The following is a 27880-nucleotide window of genomic DNA, read 5'->3' as shown; positions in this document are numbered from 1 at the left end:
CTCGTGTAGAGGCGTACATAATGGGTTACGTTCACAACGGTACGTTATGTTTCGTGAAGCCAACTTTACGTGTTGTATATGCGTGATTGTTGTATAAGAACTGTTTCATTTGGTAAAGGTATTGTATACGCTATGTTACTTCATTTGCATTTACTCTTAATATGTTATTTCATTAGCATTTAATTTTAATAGAAATGTAACAGAAATGGTAGCGACACAGGAGGACGAAAGTATGCAGTCGAGATAACCAAGGGGGTCAGACGCGTGACCTCCGTCTCACGCAGCTGTGGCTGCTAAAAAGCACGTAACATAGGGTACAGGGAGAGAAGCCCACACAAAAAAGAGGCCAGACATAAGCAAGCAAACTAAGAGAGCCCTGCTCTGAAATATTCCTTACGACTGGTGTGTTATTAAAACAAAGAATGTACACAGTCTGATGCAGACGGAGCGAGAGACTAGTCGTTGACCGAGATAGCGGCTAGGTAGAGCCAAGACAGCCTTCCCTCCCTGGAACCCTAGCTATCAGTCCTCAGGTGTAGCGTACATGTGTAATCTACAGAAATTAGTTAATAAACTCAATTTGCTGATTACACCACTCTTGTCGGATCAACCGATCCTCCTCTGTCAACCCGCATACCCAGCGATTTCCACGCGCGCCCCAGCCTAGGGAGCACCAGACCTAGACGTGACTTGTGCGCAGGTAACATCCACGATACGCCAGCGCCGGGCATCCAGCGAGGAACTTCGGGATACAACATACGGAAGAGAGCTATGTAATTTCCAGTGCAGCCAACCACATGGATGAAATGGATGAATGGTTCGTTATTGCTCTTGTAGCCAAACTTCCGTAAGAGGGGCACGTTAAGTATCAAACAAGCAAACCAAACCCCGTGACCTGTAGTCCACAAGCGAATTATACTAACCGAGCGACCGCCGCTTGTAGGCGAAGTTAGTGCCAACTTTTGTGGATAGAGATATCACGTGGTTAGCGCAACGGGTCCACACGGCCGTTTATCTCGGTTTTCTAGACCGGAGCCGCTATTTCCTTGAAATAGCTCCTCAATTATCCTCACGAGGCTGAGTGGACTCCGTTCCAGAACCACTACTTCTCAAAGAATCTGGTAACGCAGGGAATCGAACAGGATCTGTAGGCAGGAACTCTGACCACTAGACCACAGAGAGGCGGTCCACGTTCAGTATCGCGTAAACAAATTTAAAGAAACGATGAACGTTGGGGAGAGGGGTATGTTATGGCTGGAGTAGCGAGCCTTATGGAAAAGAAGTACGCCATAACTCGTGCAGCTAACAATACAATTCGTGTAGCCACCCACTCGACCGCCGTGTTCAGTAGCATAATTACTGCAGCAGAACATGTCTATAATGGAACCTGTATGAAACGGAAACCTGACCAGAACGGAATGCTGCTCCTATCACGGGAACCCAGAGCAAAGAAACAACACACTTCCTGAAACAAGCTGTACCAGGCTCTGGCAACCATGACCGGGCCTACAAATGTTACATGTACACATGTGACGGAGGTGTGTATCCAAATTCTCGCCTTCTGTTTTCGCACCGACCTACCAGGATACGGGGGCCACATGGTAGCGTAGTTGGTTGAGGCATAATGCCAGAAGGTCGCGAGTTCAAGTCCGGAGGAGGTGGATTTTTTTTTCAATTGACATAATTCTTCCGGCCGCACTATGGCCCTGGGGTCGACTCAGCCTCTAACAGAAATGAGTACCAGGAATATTCCTGGAATATTCTTCGGGTAAAGGGCGACCAGCGCGTAAGGCTGACAACCTCACCGCCATCTGTGAGTTGACTGTCTAGAAAATGTGGGATCCTCGACTTCTGAAAACCCCATAAGCCTTCACGGCCTGTTACAAGGATAATTTTACCTTTCCCCCCCCACTTTACTACCTGGATACACGGTGTCATATCCCCATAAAGCCACATGAGGCAGTCTGGGCGAGGCGGCAACACGCTACATTCGTGTGGGAGTCTGGACAGCAGCTGCAGTGGTAATCTGAGCGCCCCGTCTTGAGCTGTTGGGGGGTGGTGGGGGAAGCACAGCCTGAGAGGAACGTCATCATTGGCATTCGCCGAAATGTCACGCGCTGATTTTTTCTTGACACACAGCACGAGGACTGGAGGCCGAACGCAGGCTGAACCATTTCGGGGGGCCGACATGAGCAGCCGGCCCAACATCCGGTTTCTGTTAGCACAAGCGGACAATTTAACGCAGTAAACTCTTAATAAGTCAAGCAAACAGTAAAACTGTTCCAGCTTAATTAATTAAGCACCACGCAGGGAAGACGCATTCTTAACCTCGATATTCTATGGTTGGTGAGTGGTCAGCCTCACGCCACGGCCGCTTTATCCCCGCTTTTTTTTTATTTATTGCTAGTAGGGTATGACTAAGTCCCTTGCACTGCGGCCACTTCTGGCATATTGTACCAACCCCAAATGATAGGTGAGGGTGATTGTGGAGCAATTGGTGGAATGAAGATTGGCAGGGGAAACCAATCTGCCTGGAACCTTCCCAAAATGTGTTGGCATCTAATGAAAGTAGTTCGAACAGTTCTACAACGGGAGTCTTTTTTTTTTATTATTGCTAGTGGGGTGGGACTAAGTCCCTTGCACTTCGGCCACTTCTGGCATATTGTACCAGCCCCAGATGATAGGTGAGGGTGATTGTGGAGCAATTGGTGGAATGAAGATTGGGAGGGGAAACCGAAGTACTTGGATAAAACCTGCCCCAGCGCCAATTTGTCCACCACAAATCCCACTTGACCAGACCCGGGATCGAAACCGGGCCGCCGCGGTGGGAAGCCAGTGACTATCCACTTGAGTTATGGCGCGGCCCATCCCCGCAGCTTAGACAGTATAGTGACTGGGCTATGATGGCTCTCTGAAGACGAGGATCAATATACGTTGTATACACATGTCCTGTTCTACAGGGCGGTTTCTGGACATCAAAAGAAGTAAACAAGTTCATATGAATATGTGGGCTCTCCTTTCCGAGAGCACTCTCAGTGTTGCTGGCCGATGTGACGCCTCACATTCTGCCTGCAAGAGTCAGTGACTGCGATTATCTTGACATTCTTTTAGCACGCGTAACTGGATGACGTGTCCATCAGTTATCGTCTTCACGTGTGGTTCCAGCACAACGGTGCTCCACCACATTGCCGTCGTGAATTGCGTCAGTGGCTGGCCGAAAATTATCCGAGGCGCTGAATCGTCGCAGAGGTGGAGTTCCAGTTTCTTGGCTTCTGCGTTGAGTCCTAGAGCGAGGGCACACCAAGGAAACTGGCAACCGCAATTTCCGAGAATTGTTATCAGCCTGAGTTGAACACATGTTACTGAATGGAGCAGCGCAAATTGAGGAAACTGCAACGCAACTGCAAGAGACGAGAACCACGACTTTGTGCCCAGTCGGCAAGTCGTACACTTCATGTGAAACGTGAGCCGGTCCTTACAACATGATTCGTTCCCCGAACGTTATCTGCCTGTAACAGAGCAATGAACAACAAAACGAACCCCGCTATGCAGAGTCCTTCCTCAACAACTAGGCTGAAAACCCACTGGCGCGACTAGTCGCGAGCGGCTACCCGCTCTTTGTCGCTCGCGTCCGTTAGTTGTACATATTAAGACGTGCGACAGCTCTGCCGCCTGTGTGCCGCGTTCCAAAACTTAACCGCGCGCGGCTCATAAAAACAATACAAATAACGGCCGCGATCGACAACACTCGACAAACCGCGCGCGGCTTGTCGCGTCAGTGGGTTTTTAGTTTATCAGCCGTAGGCTTAAGAAATTCTCTGCCGTTTACAAACAGAAGGCACATGCATACAGAGTTGTCAAATGCTAGTCTGCTCCAGCTTTAATCTCCTGAGAGCTGTGTTCACGGGACCATGGCAACAGCTGGACCGTAATGAGTCATGTCTGAGGGTACGTCATCAGTTTGTGACAGTGACGTAGGCCTTTACGTCGTCATCAGAATGTTACTAGATCGCATTTTGAACATGCAATGCGAACACCCATCTCCATGCCAGAGATAACGTTGGGCGTTCAAAGATTCCTGCTTCAAAACGTCGCCCTCTCGACGTGTGGCGCACCCTCAACGCATTCCTGGGCACTAGCCGCCGGTGGGTGGTCCTCTGGGCACAATGATGGGTACCAGCCCCTGCAAACAACTGAACTGTGGCCCTGTGGTGTAGATCGGCCCGACTTATGGAGCTGAGCCCTTCTTGAGGAGAAGCCAAATCTGGAGCTACTCAAGAATTTCTCAGCATTTATGGAACCCGAAGGTTCATTGCCGTGTTCACAGGATCGGCCTGAACCATTAAAAAAAATCGGGACGTGCCCGGTTCAAATCTCGGCCAGCCGACTATCCTGACTGAGGACCTTCGTGATCTTCCTCACTCTCTAGAGGGAAATACCGGGTCAGTGCGTTCAGTTAGGTCAATCGTTTCCACCCGCTTCGTTCACAATTATCGAATCATTCGACGCTATATAGTCTTGAGTTTCTCACAACGTCGCCGAACAAACTACACAAACAGAACTAAATCCACCTTCACCGACGGGCGGGGGGAAGTCATCTGCCCCGCCGCCCCGGATTTATCTTTTAAAATGAACAACAAAAATTAGGGGCATGCGGTAGCGTAGTTGGTTGAGGCACTATGCTACAAGCCGGAAGGTCGCGGGAACGAATCCCGATGCGGTGGATTTTTTCAATTGACCCAATCCATCCAGCCGCACTATGGCCCTGGGGCCGACTCAGCCTCTAACAGAAATGAGTACAAGGAATATTCTTGGGGGTAAGGGGCGCCCGGCGCGTAAGATTGACGTCACCGCTGTCTGCCGATTGTCTAGAGAATGTGGGAGCCTCGACCTCTCACAGCCCTATGGGCCTCCACGGTCTGTTACAGGGACAGCTTTACTTTTTTTCTACAATCATTTTCTGGGTCCCCCTTGCTATCCCCCCCCCCCCAAACTTCGCAAAGCGTCTGGACCGTCGTGAGAAGCCGACATGTGTAACGTAACCTGGCGATGGTAGTGAAACCAAACTTCTTTCTTAGAATGCTGTGTCTAACCAGATGCGGCGTGGCTTTGTTAGCTAGTTGTTCACCCCTGCAGACACAGCACACATGGCCATCGCAAAGACACGGGTGATGGGTGTTGACCGGCCCATGGAGAACTGTGGGCTGATTAAAATAGCCCGTACCCCCGGGCACTCCGGTACACACATGTGAGGAGCGGGCCAGTCGCTCCTTGAGGAAACAGTGATCCCTTGGTGGTGGTGGTGGGAGGGGTTAGTTTACAGAGCTGTCAGTATCGAGATTATACAGCGTCGAATGATCGGGTGATTCATGAATGGTGAACTGGAAAGGGTTTCTACACCAGGATTTGTCTGGAGACACGGTGTCTCGACCGAGATTTGAACAGAGCATCTCCCGAAACACATATCTACAGCGTTACGGCTGCGCCAGACAGCACAGTCTGTGTTGTCTTGTGTCGTACAAGATGCATTCAGCATAAAATATGGGATACAGCATTCAGAGACAATGAAATTCCTTCCCTCTTCTCCCACACCCCCATGCCTTATTATTTATATTTATGTATTATTATTATTATTATTATTATTATTATTATTATTATTAGTGGGGTGAGACTTAAGTCCGCTTGGTACTGCGGCCACTACTGGCATACTGTACCAGCCCCAGATGATAGATGATAGTGATTGTGGAGCAATTGATGGAATGAAGATTAGCAGGGGAAACCAAATACTCGGAGATAACCTGCCCCAATGTCATTTTGTTCGCCACAAATCCCACATGACCTGACCTGGGCTCGAATCCGGTGTCTAACCACCTGAGCTATGGCACGGTCTCCACCATGCCTTACTTCGAAGGTGGAGTACAATGAAAAGTATACGCATCGCCATGAAACGTATTTACTAATCCTTCATAGGGGAATGCGAGGCAGCGTCTGGACCGTCGTAGGTCAGGTCAGGTCAGGTCAGGTCAGGTCATGTCATGTCATGTGGGATTTGTGTTGGACAAAGTGGCACTAAGGCAGGTCTTCTCCGAGTACTTCAGTTTCCCCTTCCAATTCTCATTCCACCGAATGCTTCACGGTCATCATCATCTATCATCCAGGGCTGGTACAATAGGCCAAATAGTGGCCGACGTACCAAATGGACTCAGTCTCACCCATCCCAAGAAATTTAAAAGCAATTAAAATCCTTCATAGCACACATACCCTATGTACCCCTGCCTAATTTGGCCTATGCGCCACCCACTTTAATTTTGCATGAACTCTCCAATTGTCCGCTCTGTATACATACGCCTCTACCGCCATTCTTAGAATAAACACCGATCGTTTTCCTAAGCAGTACACAATATATACCGCTTGACGTTCCTGTAATATAGCCACAGAATATCTATCTTCTGAAGTTACTGAGATGAATCTGCAGTCTACCAAATTACGCAACTGTCGAAGAGAAATTCACAGTTCCGTGGCCGTTGTCTATAACGCTTCGTAGAACTTACTCTCTGGGGTTGGTGGATTTCTTCATGATCGCCTGGGCTAGTGAGCACTGGTGATGATGCCCTCGGTACCTCCGTCTACAAAACCCAGGTACCAGGGCGTTGGCTTGGTATAGCCTCCCCTCAGCCCCCCCCCCCAATATTCTTACTTTTTTCTGGCTTGAAACTGATAACGACATCAGTGATCGAATTGCTCGGCACAGCTGTCCCAGCAATGAGGGTGGATCTCTTCATTCACCTCTTCAGTCCTTGTAAGGGCTCCCCTTGCAACACAACTGTTGGTGGAGCTGTTCTTCGTGTGCGTCCGACAGCGTCACTTATTATCTGTACTTATTTAATGATGCCTTCGGTAATTCAACTTACATAGCGTCGAATGACTGTGAATACTAAATTGGAAGGGATTTCGAAGGACGAGGTCGTTCCTAATTTCATGTACTATCCGCATATTTGCCTGGACGTACTAACGAAAACCACGAAAACCCTCAATCAAGACACCCGATACTCGGACAGAGATTCGAAGCAAGAACCTCCCTCCGACCACAAGCCTGAACAGTTTACCGTATGAGCCAACGTGCTTACTGCTTATGCTTGGACCCTAGGAATGCAAGCAGTTATCTCCCTTTGAAATGTAGGCAAACTTGTACTGACTACATGGCGTAACATCCTAGAAGATAACATTCTTCACATTCACTTCCGTGAGAATATTATATCTCAACGAGAACGTTTTTAGATTTAATGGAGAATGTGTGGTGTATTTCTTCGGCGACACGTTTTCTTTTGGATACTATTCAATCTCTAACACTGTCCAGAGGATATTGGGTCCAGAGCTACCATTTTCCTACTCCAATTCGTCAGATACTTTACCCATTTGACTCGGCCAGATTAAGATGCCTTGCCTTAAAAGCATCACAATCTTCGCATACCCCAGACAGTATGGCAAAATACATACTGTATTATGTTTTACCAATAAAAATATTAACTACTGAATTTACCACTCGTTCGATATCACTTTTATGGAACATCCAAACACAGATTTAACACACATTAAGTAGTTATAAATCAATACATCATCGTAGTTGCTATACCTTGGGATATACTATGTCATTATTTCGTGGTATGAACAGTTTGAAATATCTTTCGGAATACAGGAGCCCGGACTCTAGCAGCAGCGATATTCTTTGTAGGCCTAGTATACGACAATTGATTTCGGAACGTTATCTACACAAATCTAACAAATAGCCCATTCGCTTCTCAGCTACAAACATGTGCATCCTTCTTCAAAACACAATCTTCTCGAAAAAACTTTCGAACATATTTTTCAATGACAATGTATACATTTCACTGCGGACTCTATATGGCTAGCTTCCATAAAGCTCCGAAACGTCACACTACATTTGGTTCGAGTCATAAAGGCATTATACAACAATATCATGTTTACGAATGAAAGAAACTATTGATTACTTACTTACCGGTCAAACCCCTCACGCAGTCCTGTTTTGACAGATTCAGTGTTCACAGTGATAAACTATTTTTCTTAAACACATCTCAGTACGTAGAATACTCTGGTGACACGAACAGATTTAGTGAAACAAAGAATTATCAAAGCAACACACACATTCTGACAGCCACTACAGGCACTACCGCCGAATTCCGATCTACCGGCTGGACCATAACAAAACTTCACCTCTACAGAGACTTGCATAGACCATTACATTCTAACAGTTGCTCTGCGTGTGCTAGCATACTTAGGCTCCTCCTCACCAGATGACAGCATCTACCGCTCTTATGACTGAGGTGACATCTATGGAGTAAACGTAGTAGCTGTGTTCCAAGCCGATCTGTGAGCGGGATGTTTGTACAATAGTACGTGCATATTTTCTGCAAAAGTTATCTAATCCGTCAGCTACGTTACATTCTCGGGAAGTTGAAACCCTCGTCTTTTTCATAAATCAGAATAGCCAGATTCGTCCATAAAGTAAATATGGTCTGTCCATAACATCTTAGAGGCTGTAATTGAATAGGCAAACTTAACAGAAGCATAATTTCATCCCTAGGGTAGATCCTAACTTAGATTCGCTGGACTACCGTGCGTGGAAAGTTCCATCAGTATAACACCACTGACCCCATGTACATTCAACAGCTGACAGAAGAAACTCTATTGCCTGTTAAAATGTGGCAGTCTTCAAGCAGATTACCATTCTTATCCTTTACCAAGTTAGTTCTAGGTTGGTAACACTTCTTAAATTCATTTATTCATCTATACATGTCTATTGTGCCTATTATGTGCAGCAAGCTCATTAATTTTACCTTTCAGGTATTCCTCCTTTTTATACCTGAAATACCTGTTAGCTTTGTATTGTTCATATTATCCCCATTTATTTGGCATGGCTAACATGGAAGACATGATCTTAAAACACAACTCTGAGAATCTCAAATTCATATAGGGAAACAGGTTTCACAGATAAGGATAAGTAATTAACAAAGACCTGTTCTTATGATTGATCCATAAGAGTGGTATTTTTTGCATCACAGTATACAGTTTTTGTTGTTGGAATCTAACATAATTTTATGATATAATACCCTTCTAGTCTATTGTCAGAATATTGTTCCATTGCAGTATGAAGGAACTGTGATAAAAAGAGAGATTAGTATCTTACAATATTTATGCCTCTTTTCCACTGTTTTATTTGTTTTAACACACACATCCATGAATATAGATCGATGGTTGGATTGGAAGAACTGACATAATCTGCCCTTCAGTATATTTATAATTGTTTCTTGATACATTATTCTAACACATTACCAGGTTTGAGTTTTGGCTGTCCAGTGGCTATATTTTATTGACTGGGCCAATCTGTGTTTCATTCTTGATTGATAACACTTTGGGAAGCCCAGCTGACTCCATGTTAAAGGGGATCAGTGGTCTTTCAGTGATATTTATAGTCCCATGCGAGAGAGCAATAGGAATTCTCCATTTTGATTGGAATTCCCCAATGCTTCATGACTGAGAAATATACAGGCCACTTCATCCTGATGACAGTAACATCCGGGTTCTCCCAAATATTGCAGTAACTGTCTGCCACACCATCACACAAGACTTGTTTCAAACTGCTATAAAAACATCTGTTTTCTGTGTATGAAACTATTCAAGGAACCGTTACTGGTAGAAAAGCTCTACTATTTCCAAGTCTGGGATTAAAATGCAGATTTACTTTTCTGCTGCTACCTTCTTCTCCAACATCTAAGAAAGTGTTCCAGTCAAGGAGAAAATACAGTCCATTTGGCTTCTTTGTTGGTAATGCATCATCCACACTTTCTTCATCAGCTGCAGTATTGCCACCACCAAAAGAAGCTGCAAGATCTGTTAAAGATGGTCCTTCATCTTTGGGAGTCTCTTCAATCGAAGTATCATTATTTGGCTGCTGGCGTTTAATTTCATTTTTGCTGTCCTCTTGTACTAGCAGAAGCTCCTCCAGAGACAGTGGGTTAGGTGCATCTTTTATGTGATGCAGAGGCACAGCATTACTGCCTTCTTTCCTCTCTTCAGATAATGTTGTGGGCAGATCTTCTGCCAACTGAGCTGTTTTGCTGCTGTCTTCCACAGGAACAGGTGGAAGAATGAAGGATATAGATGCATTCAGGCCATCAATCTCATCTTGAGTAATGGTTCCATTCTCTTTCATGAGCTTTTTTATGGTGTCTAAGAGTTTTGACAGTCTTTGGGCTTCTTCCTCTGTGGGATGGAGTGATGCTGAGTGGGCTGAGGGATTGAAAATGTGGCTTTCATTATTGTTTGTTGGTAATTCTGTAGAAGGAAGCAATCCGAGATTTTCTAAAACTTGTTTCATTTCATCAGTCAACAAGTCCATGTTGATATGAGGCACTGTTTCACTAGAGTTCTCAACTGAATGACCAGATTCCTGGTTAGTTAAATTACCACTGCTATTCATCAAAGTCTGAGCCTCTGTTTTAAGTGCTTTCCGTGACCTGAATCCATGGACATTACTGTGTTCATGAAAGCTTCCACTATTGGAATATCCTTCCTCAGCATCAGATGTTGACACCAAACCAAAAGATGCTAGAAACTGTTTCATGTCACTACTCATTAGGTATTTATCTTCTTCATCTTCTTTGTTTTCATTTGCTGCCAGAGGAAGGGGCTTGAAACTGAGATATGAACTGGGATCAGCAACTGGACTTGCCGCTTGTTGATCATAGGCCTGTCTGTGATCCTGACTTTTGGTAGCCTGCTGGATATCATTTGGTGATGGCAGGAGTCCAAAAGAAATAAGAAGCTCTTTCATTTCAGATGACAAGGATTCTGCAGCTGTTGCTATATCTGGCATGGCAGTTGTTGTAGAAGTTCCAGGTGTTTTATTGTGTGTCTCTTTGTCTGGAAAGAGACCGATGGATGCAAGTATTTCCTTAATGTCGTCACGCATGACTGGTTTTTGTGTTGTGACTATTTCACTTGCAGAATACAGGCTACTATACTTGGTTGGTTGTGAAACGGATCCATCTGTTGCTGGTGTTATAAACAGAGTCACCTGTTCTGTTGTGTTGTGGACTGGTAGCTCATGATCTAAATTGAAAGATGTTAGCAGGTTTCTAATGTCAGAGGGAAGATCAAGTCCAATACCTGTTGATTCTGTTGATGAATAGTGTTCATTGACTGTTGTACTGGTTGGTTTTATTATTTTTTGGCTGATGTTCGGTTGCATTCCATTGTGATGCTGAGCTGTATTTTGAAATTGTGACTGGAGTTGAACATTGTAGTTTGGATTTATGTGACTGGGTGACATGTTGCCTTCTTGCGTGTTCAGCCTTTCTGGATAAACTGTTGTTACAGCTTCTTGTACTGATGACAACTTGATTGATTGGTAATACTGGTCTGTTGTATTGTAAGTGCCAGTTATTTGTGGATACACTGTTGTTGGAGTCTGTTCACTTGAAGATAACTTAGCTGTCTGACAATGCTGATTGGTAAACTGATGTTCACAACTTCCAGGGGCTTTTGCTGTTGTAACCAATGGGCGACGTCGACGATGCTGATTGTGCTTAAGTCTTGTAGTTGCTGAAATGCTTCCAGTTGTTAATGTGGTTATTGGTCCTTTTGTTTGTGATTCGTAATTATAATTTGATTTGAAATCTGTGGGTTTTGATTCATAGGGCTTATGGTATACTTCATGATGATTTGGATATTTTGTTTGTTGTTTATAGTATTGCTCATTTTGTTGTGGTTCTTCAGCAGTGGTTGCTACTGAAGGTCTCATTTCTGTGGTGGTTGTAGTCACAACTTCTGAGTTTTCTCCGATGAACTGTATTATTGGGGCTTTTGTGTATAACTCCTGCATTTTTGAGTTGCTGAGATTCATGGCATTATAAGGCAGTACTAGCATCAGCGCCCTCATAGCTCTCAAATATTCTTCATGTGTTCTGTAATTTCCCGGTTGTAGTGTGTTTATCTGAAAGGTACTCTCAGAAACTGGATCTCCTCCTGGCATGACATCCGTAATGTTGTCCAAGATCTCCTGTATTTCACTTCTTGACAGCTGTGGCACTTCAGAATTAGCTGCTAGGATTTTATTAACTTCTTCAGTTGTTATGTTAGTATCCGTTGCTCTTGAAGGAAATGTATTTATCTCATTGAAGGTTTCAGTTGGTCCATCACTACCAGAATCTGCTGGTGCTTCATTGCTTGGTACAGATACATCATAGTCAGGTTCTTGTTCTGTTGGATCAAGGGTTGAAATCTCTTCTGTTGATATAGTGGAGAAGAGAACCCCAGCAAGGAGTACAAGGGTGAGAATCTGGAAACAAGAGCAGTATATAGATTACAATGAACTTATAGCTAAAACCTATCAAATTTTGTGACATTCCTTATATTTTGGTATGACACACTACATTTGCCATAAAATTAGATTTGATGTTTTTCGCATTTTTTCCCTAGATGGCTCTATAATGGGCCCCTGGAGCAATCCATATAAGACTGTAGTGAACCACATGCTGAATTGAATATGGTACCACGAAATTAAGTGTATTATGACATTGGGTATATTTATCCAAAACGTTTTTAGTTTTTGTAGCACTCGAATGTTAATTATCCAGCCAGCTAGGGGACTCAGTGATAAGTCACTTGATCAAGACGTTCTGTGCTCTTACAGAACCCAGAGGTTCCGTGTTATTTTCATCTGAGCCAAAATTCTGTTCACATCTCACTTTATTTGTCCAAGATTTATTTTCATGTTATTTTCCCGTATATGCTCAGGTGTCACAAGCAGTATCTTCCCGTGATATTTTTGGAGCAAAATTTTGTACACCTTTGTAATTTATTCCATGCGTTCTATGTCCACTGCCCATCTTATCCATCTTAATTTGCTCGCCCTAACAATAGTGAACGAACGGTATAAATCATGAAGCTCCATATTACACCAATTTCTTCACGTCTCCTGGTTCTCTTCTAAGTGCAGTGGTTCTTCTCAACGCTTCTCCTTCCTCTTCCTGTTTCTGTAGACATATGAAACAGCGTTAAGAGTTATATTTCCGTATATATAGTAAGTAAGTAAAAAACGTAAAGGTATCCCTGTACCAGGCTGTGGAGGCCTATAGGGTTGTGAGTTGTTGAGGTTCCACATTTTCTAGACAAACGGCTCATAGATGGCGGCAAGGTTGTCAGCCCTTCGCACCGGCCGCCCTTTACCCCCATGAATATTCCTGGTACTCATTTCTGTTAGAGGCTAAGTCAACCCCAGGACCATAGTGCTGCTGGAGGGATTAGGTAAATTGAAAGAATTGACCTCATCAGGATTCGATCCCGTGACCTTCCGGCCTGCAGCATATTGCCCCTTCCAGATATATAGATATCTCTTTTATTTTCAAAATATTTAGCACCCCAGAAGTAAAGGTCAGTCGCAAATAACGGTGATGATGAAATTTCTCGACAAGTGTTCAAGTGAACCAATTTAAAAATTCGTGTTTCTTGTGGATTCAGACTTTCAAGCTTTTCTTAGATCCTCTTTTATTGTTGTGTGCTGCATGTCACAGCTACTGTGTCAGCCATGTTGGGTTGGGTGTACATTGCTATAGTCACATATCTGAAGTTGTGCAGTTGCTGACCTCATTCAACTGCAAAACGTTCGTTTTTTTTTTGCATTATTGAAATATTGACCATGACATTGCATGATTTTGCTCAGTCCCCGACGAATTCCATTCCTTTCATTTGACCTTAAATATTCATTTGATCTTAAACAACACTGCTATTTATGCAGTGTCGCGTTGTCGCTTTGTCTAAACGCCATGCCACGAAGTTCTGTGTATTCTTAAGGGTGTGGGTGATCGTTTTAACCGAGGCAAGTTTGTGGGTAACACAGCCCTTCTGGACAGTTAAGAGATCTAACCCCGGNACAGTCGAAGCTACAAGTTGTCCCTGTACTTAATTCATTAAGCACTACGCAATGAAAACGTATAGGGGAGTGGATGTATAGTTGCACATACTCTTGACTTCGGCACTAGTTCTAAATGAGCGGCCAGCTTCACGTCCGGGCAAAGAGCCCCCGGTACCGATTGGATAAGAGGCTGGGTAGGCCCCAGAACCGGTCTGGACGACGTGGAGAGGAGAATAAACTTACCCCTACCTGGACTTGAACTCCGATCCCTCGGATGTCTAGCCCGTAGCCAGTCTCTGTATCGATTGCGCTATATGATGTAATAATGATAATTTAATGATGCAATCTATTTAAATTTCGAATACGTTTCGTTTTGCCTGAGTAGCATTTCGGAGCCTTCACAACAAAATGTTACAAAAATCCGACTTCCTCTCCAATCGCGTGTAACAACTCGGGAGTCCCGGAATAGATTTTCGTGAAGTGTGATCNACATACATCATCTACTGTACATTTATTGAACTGAAAGAAGTTACGAGTTATAAGTGCAGCACAACAAAGCTCGTGATTCTGCTTCCTATATAGACTTGACAGGATTCTGACGATGGTGTATGCTGTACAGAACTATTAGGCTTATTTTTGACTCTATCCATCGTCTGGTATATAGAAGAAAAAAACCACAACGTTTCGGAGACTGGATCTGTCTCCGTCCTCAGGTAGATGGGGCAGGGTAAACCTACTCAGTTGGGCCCGTTATTCTGGATTGAGTAATTGAGACTTGCTCTTTCTAACGGGCACAACTGAGTAGGCTCATCCTACCCCAACCACCTGAGGACGGAGACAGATCCAGTCTCCGAAACGTTGCGGTTTTTGTCTTCTATATACCAGACGATGGATAGAGTCAAAAATAAGCCTAATAGTTCTGTACAGCATACACCATCGTCAGAATCCTGTCAAGTCTATATAGGAAGCAGAATCACGAGCTTTGTTGTGCTGCACTTATAACTCGTAACTTCTTTCAGTTCAATAAATGTACAGTAGATGATGTATGTCTTCAAGTAACTGTGCTTTTTAGTGGCTTATGTAACCGAGTTCACATCTGTATGTCCGTCTAACGACACTAAAAGTGTATATGTTATATTGAACTGGTGCAAACCAAATTAAATTCCTGTAGACACTCAGTACGAGATTTAGTCAAAATAAAATCACTACTTGGGATGAGAAACATCCGGATAATCATTTGATCGCACTGTGAGCGTGAGGAAACCATTTAAAAGACAGCCATAACTGTAGGCTATGTGCACAATGCCGTTACGTACACAATAATCACATTTCTCCCTCGCAGTGTATTTACGTGTTTCATATGATCCTCACAACGTATGTAGAGCGATTATTGCATTAAATAGCCTTAACTGGGCAGCATGCTTTCTGTGCTTTGGGAACTGAGTCTTTAAATATTATTTGGACGAACTTAAGCTTTAGAGGACACATGTGTTGCTAGGTTTGTAGACAAGGTCTGCAGGCTTCATGGGTCCGGGAGAAAGTGGGCAGGTTGTTATGTGAACAGTGGAATTCGTGAAAACACAATTAGAGGCTGCAGGAAGCATTAGAATAAAGGCCTATGGCATCAATCTTAAGATAAATACGTCAAGAAGTCGGGTTTGTGACAAGGTGAGGCACAGATGTTTAGATTGCAGCTTCAAACACTGAAGATATTTTCTGCTCAGATGCGCCCTTACTTACTTATGGAGCTGAGCACTTCTTGAGGAGAAGCCAAATCTGCAGCTACTCAAGAATTTCCTAGCATTTTATGGATCCCGCAGGTTCATTACCGTGTTCACAAGAGCCCTCCACTGGTCCCTATCCTGAGTCAGATCAATCCAATCCATACTATCCCATCCTATCTCTCTAAGATCCATTTTAAATTGTCCAACCTACGCCTTTGTCTTCCCAGTTGTCTCCTTCCTTCTTGCTTTCATACCAATATCCTATATGCATTCCTCATCTCCCCTATTCGTGCTACATGTCATGCCCACCTCATCCTCCTCGACTTGATCATTCTAATTATACTTGGAGAGCAATACAAGTTATGAAGCTCCTCGTTCTGCAGTTTTCTCCAAACTCCTGTCACTTCAGCCCTCTTCGGTTAAAATATTCTCCTCAACACCCTGTTCTCAAATACCCTCAGTCTATGTTCCTCCCTTAATGACAAAGACCAAGTTTCACACCCATACAAAACCACAGGCAAAATTATAGTTTTGTATATTCTAATTTTCATGTTTTTGGACAGCAGACGAGATCAGACGCGCTTTAGGACTTTATATTTAATTTTAAATACAGACCTGTTACATTTTCCATTGTCCGACAGAATTGTCCACTTGCGAATGTGAGGAATTATAATATTTATATAAATATGAGGAACTCATTTCATGAAACAGCATCAGACCGACCAGTGTAAATGTGTTAATTTCCCCTAGGCTTAACCCAGCCGCCTACCGCCGTTGAATCACGGTTCTTTCAGTATGGGGAAACATGGTTGAGACGGAGGCACGTGGAAGGATTAATCACAGCTTTCGTCCATAGAATCAGTAAATGCTTCAATTAAATTGGTCCCCTGACGGGATTCAAACCGCGTCCGTGTCTCAGGAAAGGTTAAATGGATTTTAATAAAATGTTATATTATGGAGATAAAATTTGTCGACATTTTTCGAGATAAAATCGAACAAAATAACGGACACTTTACGTGCGCTTTTGTGCTGAACTCTTATCCAAGCGGCTAAATATATCGCGAACAACGAGCGTTGTAGAGAGAAATGAAACGCGCACTTCACTTCATGACTGAAGTCTTCCGGGGTCTTCCGGTTTTTGAGATAATTAAACTGAAGAGAACGGACCCTCCAGAATCAGTCTCTCGGCGCTGATTTGTTATTTGGCGCCGTGTAGTTTGGTGGACGGGTAAGACCGTTTCGGATGAACCTACAGCCTTCGTTCCTTTCACCCTGAAGACATGAGCAGCAGGTTCGGTACCCGCCCACACGACATCACGTCACAGAAGACAGAAATCCGAATTTCTTAACTTGTACGGTTTTCATAAATTCAGCACCTCACTGTAGTATAGAACTATGTGTCTGTGTAGTTACCATAGTAGACTGGCACTAGTTGCAGGGTCTGACGTCACACCTGCATTCGTAACCGCTTCTAAACGGGCACTGACGCCGTGTTGCTGTCGCTTCTCGTATGCCCCACTTGTAGGACCGACCGGTCCGCCTGACACGGAGACCTGCCATAGTTTCTCTTTCTCCCCCTCGGGCTGCCTACCTTACTGTGTTTATTTGTGGTCTTATGATTGGATGAATAATGAATTGAAGAGGATGGGGCAGGAAGCGGTTTGGGACCAAATTTAAGGTAGTAAGGGGTTTGCCTCGGATGACAGAGGAAAACTACTCAGAATTTCAGTGTGGATAGCTAGTCTCGTCCAAGATATGAACCAAGGACGTCCCGAATATGCAGGAGCACAACCGTTACCCATTCTACTACCACGGCTATCGTTCCCACTTCGCTCTTCTTTTTCGCTACAATTTTCTTCTGCCACAGTCTGCGTTATGGCGCTCTCTCGTGGCGCGTGGAAACGTGTGGCACAATTACCCAAACGTGTTATAACCGTAATTTAGGTATCCAAAAAGATATTAAATTCGGTTGGAGAAGTCACGAAATTTCGGGCTAAACTATTACACCAACGCAGGGTTTAGAATATGAAATAATAATCCGAAAACAAGTTACGTTGATGGCGTGATCTGGCTGATTTATGTCTCGCAATGTCTCGCCCCTCTCCACACACGACTTCTGATCCTCAGACAGCAATCCTCGTGAAATAATATGTAAGTAGATCAGCAGTGAATGCCGCCGCACGGTAACTCGTCACAGCGATGGGCCTGTCCATATTCGCCACCCAAGTCATCACATTCCACTTTCTACACCGACTCCACATTACAAGAAGAGCCTGAATAGCTCAGTCAGGATAGTGACTAGGCCAAGGCCTCAAGAGTAGAGGAATCGTAGGTACATTCCAGAGAGAGGAAATACGTTTTTCGCTTCTCCAAGTAGTCCAGACCGGCTGTGGGGCCCACTCAGCCTCCTACCCATAGCGTACCGGGGTCTGTGTCCTGGGAATAAAGCGGTCAGGACATAAAACTGACCGGGGCCCACCCAGCTTCCTACCCATAGCGTAATGGGACTGTGTCCTGGGAATAAAGCGGTCAGGACATAAAACTGACCGGGGCCCACCCAGCCTCCTACCCATAGCGTAATGGGACCGTGTCCTGGGAATAAAGCGGTCAGGACATAAAACTGACCGGGGCCCACCCAGCCTCCTACCCATAGCGTAATGGGACTGTGTCCTGGGAATAAAGCGGTCAGGGCATAAAACTGACCACTCACTTCTATCTAGTGCGGAAATTAAGAATGCGTGGAGCGACACCTATATTCCCTACTCGTCGTCTTGTTACGTGGTGCACTTTACTCTCTGTACAAAGAAAGTACAGTAATTCTGGACAGAGATCATAAAAGTTGGCTCACGCAGTACCGTTTCTAATTTGGAGGGATCCCCGTTTCGAATCTCGAACGGGACGCTGACTACACCGAGTAGGGTTTCTCCTAGTTTTCCTTAGTCCCTTCCGGAAATTACCTGTAATTTTAGGGTATGGGTTAGCGTGTTTGATTATTGCGCACACGGTCATAACATCGAATTTTTTTCAGGTCACAACTGTATTTCTTGCAGTTCTAAGCATGTTAGTAATTAGTATTATTATTATTATTACATGAGCCTGGATAGTGTGGTCGGTATAGCGACTGGCTGCGGGCTGGACGACCGAGGAGTCGGAGTTCGAGTCCCAGTAGGGTCAAGAATTTTCTCTTCTCCACGTCGTCCAGTCTGGCTATGGGGTCCACCCAGTCTCTTACTCAATAGATACCGGAGGCTCTTTCCTCGGGGGTAAAGCGGGGGGGGGGTTAAGCTGACCACTCACCTCCAGCTAGTGCCGAGGTCAAGAAAACGTGGATCTCTATATCTACTCCCCCATACACCTTCATGGCATAGTGCTTAATTAGTTAAGCACAGGGGCAACCATATCTTTTTTATGAGAGATTATATTTACTAGATACAATTCACAGAAAACATAAACGTTTATTTACACCTGAAAAAAGAACGGAAGGTTGAGCTCTTTATGACAGCCACAGGAAGTCTCGTCATAGCCAGAGCGGCCAGAGTCCTAGTCCTGGTCCTGAAGCCTACGAAGCTGCAGAACCAACCACTTCTCCACGATATTCAGTCGATGCTGCTGTTCGTCGTACTAAGCAACTGGCTTTCATATTGCTACTGTTGGAGACGGCAAGAGGTAGCAATTTTTTGTAGTACTTTAATCCGGGAGAGGAGTGCTAGGACAAGACATCCGGACATGTAGGCCGTTACTAGTGTTCAGGATGGCCTCCACTGACGTCATATTCATGCAGTATCCCTATCCTTGTAGCACCGAAACAAACTCTGTAGCTTTAGTTCGCAAGCGAATTATACCGACCGAGCGACCGCCGCTTGTCGGCGAAGTTAGTGAAAACTTTAGCGGATAGAGGGTGTCGGGGGGTCAGCGCAACGAATCCCCACAGCCGTTAATCTCGGTTTTCTAGATCGGAGCCTCTACTTTTCCATTCAAGTAGCTCCTCAATTATCCTCACGAGGCTGAGAGGACCCCTACCAGACCCACTACTTCTCAGAAAATCTTGTAGCGCTGGGAATCGAACCCGGAACCTCTGGATCTGCAGCCAGGAACTCTGACCATTAGACCACAGAGGCGGTTATAGCACTGCAAGACAAGTTACTAAAGACTAATGGCAGAATGCTTCATCAGACAGTCACTGTTATCACATAATGAAGAAGACAGTTGCATTCGACATTGGAGTATACATTTGCGACCTTACATTGGCATTAGCCCTAGTGTATTTCTGATACTAATCTGTTCTTGTGAAACGCACTGTACAGAGAAGGAATATAAATCTGTGTTACAACCAAAAATTTAAGACCACAGCTTTCTGCATTGTGCCAGCCGATGTAACCACATCATGTCACGTTCCAAAACAGAGCACTCTTAATAATCACCAGCTAGAGAATTTTGGATATCACGCCGAAATATGTTTTATTTACACGTTACAGAAGTTAGGCAGTCACACGTCGTGTTGCATTGCTTTGAGGATGAGTTGTTTTGAGGACATCAGAATACAAGTGCGGAACAAAATGAAATTAAAGATCACAGGTGCGGAAGAAAGTGAAATTAGAGTTCGCAGGTGCGGAACAAAATTAAATTTCAGCCCACATGTACAGAACCAAATGAAATTAGAGCTCACAGGACGAAATCAAACGAAATTTAATCGAACACTGGTGGTAAAAGCCGATCACAGTGACGGCGCGGTCTAAGGTATGAAATGTCTTCGCCAGCCCGAACAATAGGATCGTGGATTCAAATCCCAATCAAGGCATGAATGTCTGTGTTTATTCTGTGTTTGAACTAGGTAGCGCCTTGTGACGGGCTGATGACCCGTCCAAGAAATTCTACCGACTGTCTTAGATAAGAAACTGACGGGAAACGAAGCGTTTGACGGATAACTTATTTTTCAATTGGGGGCTACAGGAATATAGTTAGTTAGTTATTGGAGAGGGTGGGTTTTCCCATGCACTGAGACCTGTATTGGTCCATTGTGCTTCCCTCTATGATTTCTACCAGTCTCTATATCCTACCGGTACTGGTGCTTACCATCAGTCCCGCCCAGCCAGCGAGACCGGCTCTACTAGCTGAGAGGTATCTATAATGCTTTCCCCATCTACCAGAGGTATTAGAGACTGCTGTTGGGCGGGAAACGTCCGTAATTTGACTCAGTGACCTCCTTTGGAGATATGAGTTTCTTTTACGTGCCGTAAAGCTACGACACGGGACCCACGGCTTAAAGTCTCTCCCGGAGGACTTGTTCCCTGAATTTTTCCGCCCTTAAAAATTCGACGACCTCCGCCGGGTATTTGAACCCGCGTACTACGAGTCATAAGGTGGGAACGTTACCTCTAGACTACGGAGGCCGCTTACAGGAATATAAGAAGAAGGTAAATAAATAATGAGGGTGCGCAGACACGACGTCCGCATTGTGCAACGAAATTAGTCTAAATAATAATTAAAATTTGAGTATCTTCCCCACAGAAACCATATTGCGTCTCCATTACGAAGACAATCCTGTTAATTCTCTTTAGGGAAGAAATGCCTATTGCGGGAATCGTACGAAACACACAAATACGCTCTGGGGGAAAAATGCAGTGCTTTCTTTCATTTTAAATCCGGTGGCATATATAGTAGACACTGAGCTTCAAGTGGTTAAGCCCGTGAAGGGATCATTAAAATAGTAAACCACATTCTCGCCGACTCGCTATTTTCTCTGCAGGCTTCTAGGCGAAGCTATGGATCACGGAGGTCTGGCGGTGACCTGAATGCTTGTGCAAGCGGAAGAACCCACTAGAGCCCTGGACACTCGAACGGTGATTTCTGTGTTAATGTGTTTGCGTGTAACGGCTTTCTCTACCTGTTACCTCCAACAAACCCACACATTAGTGTTAAGCAATCATCTCCCACCGACTGCTGTGACGGGCTCAGTGCAACCTATCAGACTGGTTCCCACATAAACTGTCCCGGTGTTCATCTGTAGGGTAGGTCTCAGAGCTATACTATCCCGCTGGTGTTCAAACTTCTGTTTCCAGCCCGTATCTAGTCATCTTTATGAGCTACCCTCACTCACTCATGGAGCTGAGCCCTTCTTGAGAAGCCATCAATTGTGCCGCTACTCAAGAACTTCCCAGCATTTTATGGAACCCGAAGGCTCATTACCGTGTTCACCCTCCACTGGTCCCTATCCTGAGCCAGATCAATCCAATCCATACCATCCTATCTCTCAAAGATCCATTGTAATATTGTCCACCCACCTACGTCTTGGTCTTCCCAGTGGTCTCTTTCCTTCTGGCTTTCCCACAAATATCCTATATGTATTTCTCGTCTCCTCCATTCGTGCTATATGCCCTGCCCATCTCATCCTCTTTTACTTGATCATTCTAATTATACTTGGAGAAGAGTATAAGTTATGAAGCTCCTCATTATGCAGTTTTCTCCATCCTCCCGTCATTTCATTTAATGAGCTACCACAGGTGATATTTTTATGCCCTATTTAGCGACGCTGTTAATAGCTCTGATTAATTAGCGTTGAATGGCAGGGTAATTAGTGAGTAATTAGTTGAAAAGGAGCTGGAAGAAAGCGGTCATCTGATTTGAGAAATACTATCCTTTCATTTTCCTGGATAGGCTGTGGAGAATGCGATACTCAGAATACTCGGTCACCGGCCGAGATTCGAACCCGGGATATCCCGAATACGAAACAGAAGTGCTGCGCACTCGCCCACCGAAGCATTCGACCACTACATTAATGAAGTAGAGCCCCAAAAAATGATACCGTAAGTAAGTTGAGCCTGCACATGAGAAAAGTAAACCATGCGTAAAACTTGTCCACTCACCATAGGCTGCAATTTTCTAAGCATGAAAATTGCAGTACTTAATTTTTTTATTAAATTATCCGAATATTGTTTCCACTTGAGATGACTGTCAAGGCACACACCCAAGAAATTAACACTTTCATCAATATTAAGAACTTGGATCGTTATATTCCACATGTAATGGATAGTCCATGGTCATAGGCGTAGTAAATTTAATTACATGCATCTTCTTTAGATTAAGGACTAATTGATTATTTTGAAACCATTCATAGATATGATTCATTATTTTATTTATTTTATGATTCAATGTTGAGATGTCTTTTGAGGAAACAATAATGGAGGTATCATCCGCGTAAAGAATGGTATGAGCCAAACCATCTAGTGTACTTGGTAGGTCGTTGATGTAAACATTAAATAGTAATGGTCCCAAGACAGAACCCTGGGGAACACCATGTCTGCAGGTTACCCATCTAGAAAGAAAGGTGGTTGAGTCATGAGTGTGTAATACCGTTCTGTTTCCTATTATGTAAATATGATTTGAGCCATTTCAAAATACATCCTTTAATACCATAATGTCCTAACTTTTGGATTAGTAGGTTGTGCTTGACACAATCAAAAGCCCTTGTAAGGTCACAAAATACACCTACCACTAGTTCTTTGTCATTGCATGCCTTATAAATAGTTTCTGTTAGTTTGAAGATAGCATTTTGAGTAGATATACCATTTGTGAATCCAAATTGCCCATCCACAATAATATTATTGTTTGTCAAATGTTGTTTTAGTCTATTAAAGACTAATATTTCAAATAATTTAGAAAAACCTGTCAATAAAGAAATAGGCCTATAATTAGATATTTCAGATGTATCACCTTTTTTAAAGCATGGTATAATGTTAGCGTATTTTAGTCGATCTGGGTATATACCTGTTGTTAAGGAAAGATTGTAGATGTGAGTAAGGGGCTTAACTATCTGCGCCCCACATAACTTGATGATTTTATTAGACAACCCATCGTATCCACTAGAGGTCTTATTCTTTAATGAAAATATTGTGCTTAAGACTTCCGCTGAAGTAATGGTAACATTAACTATATCTAGATAGCTGGATCTTCTGAGGTGTGGATACTGTTTACTTTGTAACCTAGAAACATAATTGTACAACATACAGGAGGTGGTTACTTCCCATCCAAGAATATGGAAGTAAACAGAATGTAATGCTATGAGAGATCTTGGGTCCACATTAAAGTTCTTCTATTCATATTCATTCATATTTATTTCCAATTCCATAGATCCAGAGGGGCTGGAAGGCCACTGGATGTGGAACAAGTCCCTTACATGCATAGTTTCAAAAATGATTGAAACCAGTCAACACAATAAATTTTCTTATACATGATGAGACAAATTACAAAAACATGCAAGATAGTCACAATATTTATACACAAAATAGTACATTTAAAAACATAAAGCTGACATCTTACAATCAAAATAATAAAAATTTACACTCATAAAATCAGCAATTTCAATACTTTAGATATATTCAAATTTCAAAATTCTTATTTATAACAATAGTATTCCTCCACAGTGTAGAAAGAGTTGGTAGTCAGGAAATTCTTTAATGCCTCTTTTAGCCTAAAGGCTTAATTACCCAATGTCACAATGTGATTTTCTTGTCTTTCCTGAGCTAACACTTTAAAATTATAAAAAGGCTAAGTCTGCTGCTTTCTCAAGTTGCTATTCATAATCATCCTACTATTCCAGCCTATGCTGCTGTTTTAAAGGTATTGTCACATAAACAATAAAGTAATTTCAGAAATGAAGGCATGCCTATTTTCCTTAATTTATACACAGGTTATATAACGCAGAATGGGAGGAATCAAGGATATGGATGAGCACTGACACACCCTACGGAGGTCCTTTCCTCAGGCTTCTTCTAGGGTTCTCCATTCCACCATGTGGTTAAGTTAGATTAGAACAACTATAAATATATATTTTGATGGGCTCTGTAATTATAAAACCGGTTCTGAGAATGGTCTGGTTTACAATCCAAGTAGAAAGACTAACATTTTCAAGGGACTTACTATGTGAAAACCTAAATTCTGGAATAAATTTGGTATGTTCTTGGGTACAGTCGGTGTTATCACAGTGAGGGTGGACTTCCAAACTGACACGTTTCCTTATTTTTAATACAAAAGGTGTAACTACATATTAAATATTGGGGCTAAGTATCCACTATGGTGTCTATTCTGAAATTGGCTTTTATTTAGTTATTTAAACTAACCTTTCTCAAATTTTTTATTTTGAGGTTCAGTCTGTAAAAAACTTATAAATTATGCACCCCAACTGGTCTCTGTATTATAAATACACAAATTAACAGTTGCAGTTATGAACGATACAATATACTGGCATCAATCACCCCACTTCTCGAAGGCACCTGTAACTTTATTTGCGTATTCATCACAATCATGTAATGCATATGGTACAAACAGGATATGTGAAACATTGTACCTGCAAGGATGACAAAAGCACGAGGTATTTATATGGGTATAATGCATTATACTCGTATATCTAATAACACTGGTACTTGAGCACTGGGCTCTTGTAATTTCAGTTACCATGCGGTCGAATGCCACAACTTACTTTTCAAAAACTTATTTATGTCATCCGTTGCATAATGAAGATACTCGGAACCATACACTACAGAGGTAGACAAAAGTAATATACGCCTTTGTTGTGTATCCATGTGGCTCTTATACGTTAGACCTGCAAACCGTAAAGCTAACAGTTCATACCGTTGATACTAACCCGATTAGTTAACGCAATGTGTATAAAAAACAATCACATGATCGCTATCTTGCTAATCTGCACAGATAAATCAGAAATTTCAGCTTACTGCCGTTACATTTACTGAGCTGGTCTGCAGCAGTTATTAAGAATATGCATTCATACTTTGATGTACGGATGCTTACAGGAACTGCATTAATGCGATTCAGAACTTCTTGGATTTTGGTGATGAGGAATGATGCCATTCCTTGCTTGTTCTCTTTGTTTGTGGTTGGTGGTAGTACACCCAAGTTTCATCACCAGTAGCGATTCTCAAAAGGTAGCCACCACCTTCTGCTTCAAGGCGCCGCAGAAGTTCTTTACAGGTGTCAACACATTGTTGTTGTTGTTTCAATTCTGGAGTCAGCTGCTGTGGCACCAACCTTGCAGACACTTTGTGAAACTGGAGCACATCATGAATGACATGGTGTGCTTATCCGCGATTCATGTTAAGAATTTAGGCTATTTCATCCACCGACACTTGGCGATTCTCCATCGCTAGGGCTTCAACTGCTGCATCAGACTCAGGGGTCACAACTCTGTGCACCTGACCCGGGTGAGGAGCGTCTGCCAGACATCACACCATTTCTGAATTTCCTACTCCACTCGTACACTTGCTGCTGTGACAAGCATGCATCACCATACCGAACCTTCATCTGTCGATGAACTTCAATCCGTTTCACACCTTCACTGACCAAAAAACAAATTACAGAACGTTTTTGTTCTTTCCTGCATGTACCTATTCCAGCAGCCATCTTCAAACCGGCACTGTGATGGTCGTGATGGTGTTCTGTTTGTCTGAATTATACTGCCACCTATAGGATACTCTTTATAGCATTGGTAACATGTCTGCCAACATATAGGACAATGGCGCGATATTTCGAATTTTTATCTCAGTTTTACGGTTTTCATTTGACTCGCCTACATATACATATATACAAAGGAAAAAAAAACCAAAAGCACCGTACAGATTTCGAAAATAATAACTAACTACGGTTTCATTGAGACGTTTGTCAATGAACGAACATTTTAATGAACATTCAACATGAAAACTTACATATTTATCCATTACTTTCTGACTTTTTTGCAACATACCACGACAAACATATCAGAATTCCAACCCCCTAAAAATTAAATTATATAAATCCTTACCAGATATAAAATCCAAATATAGAAAATGAATTAATGCTTCAATTTCATAAGATGTTATTTCATGATGAGTGAAAGTGTTAGAAATGTAAGAAAACAGTCATTTTTCATTAATTGACTATTTTAATTACTATCTTGTTGTTGGCGCTCCCGCTCCCCAGAATCAGCTGGTAGGCATCAGCTGTTCCAATGTTGTCAAAGTCTGTTAACGTCGGTTAACACCACATATACACAGTGCCAAATCCCAGAAGACTGCTTTCTTCAATGTCAAAGTCTGTTTACATTTCTACATTAAGCCTTGGTTGAGTGACCAGTGTTCTAGTCCATCTGTACAATATATGTTCTGAAATTCTGGTATTAATAATTTCTGTGAATTCTTTCATGAATAACACAAAATGGCGTTTTAAAATTGACCTAATGATTGGCTCCATCGTGCAGAGTGAAAGAAATTAGTATAAAATTTTGTTTGACAGATATTTGCATATAGTGCATCAAATTGAATTAAAATATTTGTAGTGTAATGATGTAGATCCAACACGCTCATATTAATAAAGTGTTAATTAAAAATTATTTCCCATGCCACAGGCAATTATACAGACTCCCATGAATACATAATCTGCAATGCGCTTTGTCCACCTTCATATTACACCACATGCATGGAGCATGCGTTCCAACATCACTATGCATTCATGGTTGTGAGAAGGTCACAGCANTCATTACATTTCATTACAGCACCAAGAGGTATCATATAGAAGGGAACTTTCTTCTATTGTTCAGTCCATAAATTTTGAATAATATTTATGCAAAACTCCTGAAGATGCTGCTGCTGGAATACACACACACACAAAAAAACAGTTTATGATTTGTGAAGGGTATGGAATGTCAGAAGGCACTGTCATGTCACTGCTTCAGTGTCTCTTATAATTTCAGTTACACAAAACACGTTTACACTTGCAGATTACCAACTGCCAACTGTGACTATAAAATGTCACATGACTGAAATTGTTTAACATTATTCATCACCATACTCTTTTAGTGGCAATTACTGTCATTTGCTCAGTTTCAGAGATTTTTCTAATGTATGAAAAGAAGTTGACATTAAAATATGTGTAAAACTCACCAGTATATGAAATTATACTGTAACACATTAACAACCCATTTACTATATGAACATTCTTCCCCTGTCTGTATTTATTTGAGAGTCAAGCGACACTTGGTGCCAATTTCAATCATCATCATCTTCATGTGGTTTCTTCAGACTTCCAAATACTTCCTAGGGAATTGGCTGTTTTTGTATTGGAAAATCTGGAAAGATAACAGAAATCTTTAAATAGTATGCATCCTGTTGTGTGTCATAAACAAGGTACACAAAATGTATACAAAAGTCTGCAGTCTACAGAATATTCTGTATTTAAA

General features: G+C 42.8%; 1 protein-coding gene and 2 long non-coding RNA genes across 3 annotated transcripts in view; all 3 read right to left on the bottom strand.

Annotated features, from left to right (window-relative positions):
• Positions 1-9063: 9063 nt before the first annotated feature.
• LOC111871568 lies at positions 9064-17159 on the bottom strand. Its single transcript, XM_023864770.2, has 2 exons — positions 17071-17159; positions 9064-12358 (listed from the first exon to the last, which is right to left on the bottom strand). The coding sequence occupies exons 1-2, from the start codon at positions 17071-17073 to the stop codon at positions 9695-9697; spliced, it is 2667 nt and encodes an 888-aa protein (XP_023720538.1). The 5' UTR covers positions 17074-17159; the 3' UTR covers positions 9064-9694.
• A 7577-nt stretch (positions 17160-24736) lies between these two features.
• LOC117282874 lies at positions 24737-27170 on the bottom strand. Its single transcript, XR_004513784.1, has 2 exons — positions 25133-27170; positions 24737-25000 (listed from the first exon to the last, which is right to left on the bottom strand). It is a non-coding gene; the product is annotated as an uncharacterized LOC117282874 (long non-coding RNA).
• A 358-nt stretch (positions 27171-27528) lies between these two features.
• Positions 27529-27880, bottom strand: part of LOC117282873 — a 3748-nt gene continuing 3396 nt past the window's right edge. The window contains exon 2 of the long non-coding RNA XR_004513783.1: positions 27529-27769. This is a non-coding gene — a long non-coding RNA (uncharacterized LOC117282873). The remainder of the gene's footprint in view (positions 27770-27880) is intronic.

This window comes from Cryptotermes secundus, unplaced genomic scaffold, assembly GCF_002891405.2.
Source record: "Cryptotermes secundus unplaced genomic scaffold, Csec_1.0 scaffold1596, whole genome shotgun sequence".
NCBI classification, from domain to species: Eukaryota; Metazoa; Arthropoda; class Insecta; order Blattodea; family Kalotermitidae; genus Cryptotermes; species Cryptotermes secundus.
Note: the sequence above shows the minus strand (reverse complement) of the source record. Positions and strands in the feature narration are given on the sequence as shown.